Genomic DNA, 2,898 nt, shown 5'->3' with positions numbered 1-2,898 from the left:
CTGAACACAGCCACATCCCGTTATAAAGCGGTGGTGCATAGTTGTTGCAACCACATTATCTCAGTTGTTTATTTTAAGATCCCCACTCTAAAATGTATCATTTTTTTTAGTTGAGTTGTATAGGTTATTCTGCACATGAATGGTGGAAAAAGTTTTTCATATCTGAAAAACCTAGGTGTTCAGACTTTTTACATCCATACCACTTCAACACTCCCATTCTGTCCTCCTTGCACTGGCTCTGTTTTTTTTTCTTCTGATAACTGTAAAAGGTTGTGATTCTGTAATTTACGTGACTGAATTCTCACTATTGTCAAGCACTTAGTGATTCCTCTATGTGAAAAGTGCTTCATAAATAAAACACAATCATCACAATCAGTTGACTAGATTACAATGCGCTTCCCTTGTGTAGGATGAGTAGTTACACATGAGTTTTCATTTAACCTGGTTTCAAAAGAAAGCAAACCAAATATTAAGTGATGAATAGTTTAATAGAGACATAAATCAAAACGGAACAGTTCTTGTGAATGTCTGCCCTTGCTTTTGAACATTTAAAAAGATCTGCATGACCAGAGCAAAAGCAGAGCTACATTAACTGTAGGGTGCATCTATTCAGAATGTACTTTTCCACACATATTTCCTCCCTGGAACACAGGTAGAGTCCACACAGCCTTTACTCATTCAGACGAACACGTATCCCTTTGGAGGTTGCTGTTTGTGAGGCATCATTCTTCCAGCCTTACGCCTCACGCCGCTTTCACTTCTCCCAGCCTTTACCACCGGGCTGAGTGGGCAACCTCAGCCCCACCAGGCCCGCCACCTCATCTGGGCCGCGTTCTCCCTTTCCGTGGTAAAGGTTGTGCAAGGCTTTGTGGTTCCTTGAGGATGCCAGCAGGCACAGGTATGTTTGTGAGGCATGGAACGCCTCCTGCTGGGCGCGGCAGTACCTCTCTCCTGTCACCTGCGGGAGAGGACAATTCATTAAACCTAACACCATTCATTAATTACAACTGACATTAAAAGGTAAAGCCAGGATGTGGCAAACTAACATCATAAGTGCATTCACTCATGTGCATTCATCACCAGCTTTTCTGAGTCAAGATTATTCTAATTTATCTGGCAAAGCAAGTGATGCTGGCATTAAGCATTTGGTCCAGTCCCTATATTTTCACATATATATTATGTCCCCGGGTCATTTTTTGAGTTTCAACAAATATACACTGACATGCTCGAGTCTTCCTGCTGGCTGTTTTGCATCACTGCACATGCATACAGCCAGCGTGGCGAGCCTTGTGCTCTCAAGCATTAATAATCAAAGCTTTAAGCCTATATGCTTTAACAATCCAAATGCTTCATTTCAATAGTCAGAGTCACTGCGTTTGGGTAACCCATCCATCCATCCATCCGTCCATTTGCTATTGCACTTGTCCTCATTAGGGTCGCGGGTGAGCTGAAGCTTGTCCCACCTGGCTAGGCGAGAGGCGGGATACACCCTGGACTGGTCTCGAGTCAATCGCAGGGCACAAAATAATAGACATAACATCATTCACACTCACATTCACACCCCATGGACAATCCTAGAGTCTTCAATTCACCCTCCCAAAAAAAGCATGCTTTTAGGATGTGGGAGGAAGCTGGAGTCCCAAGCGCAGAGAAAACCCATGGTAGGGAGAACATGTTTATTGGAGATTCAATCCCAAAACCTCAGAATTGCGAGGCAGACATCACTAGGCCTTCATGCTGCCCTGTTTGAGTAAACCCACAGATGGGGGGGAAAAGAGAAAGAGTAACAAGATCAAAATCCCGTTCGCAGAACACTCATAACAAACATTTATGAGTATACAAATACTAAATATGGATGCATAATCTATAATGAGTTACAGAGGGAGAAAAATACATTCTGTTTGTTTCTTTAAAGAAAATTTTATTCTAACCAGAGTTGCCATGAAAGATCATCAGATGGGCTGCGAGAAATCATCTAAATTCACCTAAATGGTCCGAAAATTATTTACTACTACTACGACTACTATCTATAGCAGCGATAGGGACAGACAAAATTCAAATTAAATTAATAACTCTTCCACTAGATGGCAGAAGCTACAATTAAATTGTTACCATTCGTAACAGACTAACAGCGTTGTGTCCAACTACAAACCTAAATTTCACACCGAGTCAAGCTCAATAATGGTTGGGAAACACTAATCTACATATTCCTACATCTACTGCAGCGTCTCATGTTAACTAAGAATCATACTGAGAAGTAGCTATATTATATTGCATTACTTTTAATGTAATATATAAGAAACACTCTCAGTGTGTCATCAAATGAATGCCTCTTTGGGACGTCGCCAAGCCCGAAGCAAGCATGATTATGCTTAGTAATGGCGCAATTTAGACACAACTCTCAAACGGGATGGGATGTCAATGCAATGTGCACGTGGACCCAACGAAGTGTCTACTAGTGTGCAATTCCACGCTGGGTTACAGTACTGCAGTGCTATGCTAGTTAGCTGTTAGCATGCCCTTGGGTTGAGGGATGCACTCGTACTGCACAACAAAACATCTGTTGGCGGGCATTCACATACATTATGTTTTAAAGATCACTGAGCCTGATAATATTTAGAACCATCTAAAAAATATACAAACGTACAGGGGAAACACCACTAACTGTGCATCGTTGAACCTAAATGAGCTGGCGGAAAGAGGAAACTTGCCTGATTTTTTCGAAACTGATCCGTAACGTAATTGTACGCTAGTGACCGCTTGTAATGTTGCCCTTGCATGGCCCGCAATTCTTTGAGTATTCCTCTGTAGACGCGTAAGGAGGATGGTGACGCTGCCATCTTGGGAAAAGTGTTGTGACTCTGGAGCGCCGCCGTCGCTGTCTGGGCTCACCATCAG

At 42.4% G+C, this 2,898-nt stretch overlaps 1 protein-coding gene across 1 annotated transcript; it reads right to left on the bottom strand.

The window, feature by feature from the left end:
• Positions 1–469: 469 nt before the first annotated feature.
• fmc1 (formation of mitochondrial complex V assembly factor 1 homolog) lies at positions 470–2,898 on the bottom strand. The gene is made up of 2 exons (XM_061700761.1): positions 2,712–2,898; positions 470–958 (listed from the first exon to the last, which is right to left on the bottom strand). Exons 1-2 carry the CDS (start codon positions 2,838–2,840, stop codon positions 755–757), a joined length of 333 nt encoding a protein of 110 aa, XP_061556745.1. The 5' UTR covers positions 2,841–2,898; the 3' UTR covers positions 470–754.

The sequence above is a fragment of the Phycodurus eques genome, chromosome 16, assembly GCF_024500275.1.
Source record: "Phycodurus eques isolate BA_2022a chromosome 16, UOR_Pequ_1.1, whole genome shotgun sequence".
NCBI lineage: Eukaryota > Metazoa > Chordata > Actinopteri > Syngnathiformes > Syngnathidae > Phycodurus > Phycodurus eques.
Note: the sequence above shows the minus strand (reverse complement) of the source record. Positions and strands in the feature narration are given on the sequence as shown.

Coding starts and splice junctions, on each gene's coding strand:
- fmc1 (XM_061700761.1), bottom strand. CDS start 2,840: ATGGCAGCGTCACCATCCTCCTTACGCGTCTACAGAGGAATACTCAAA. Junction 959..2,711: donor ATCAGTTTCGAAAAAATCAG/GCAAGTTTCCTC, acceptor CCTCTCCCGCAG/GTGACAGGAGAGAGGTACTG.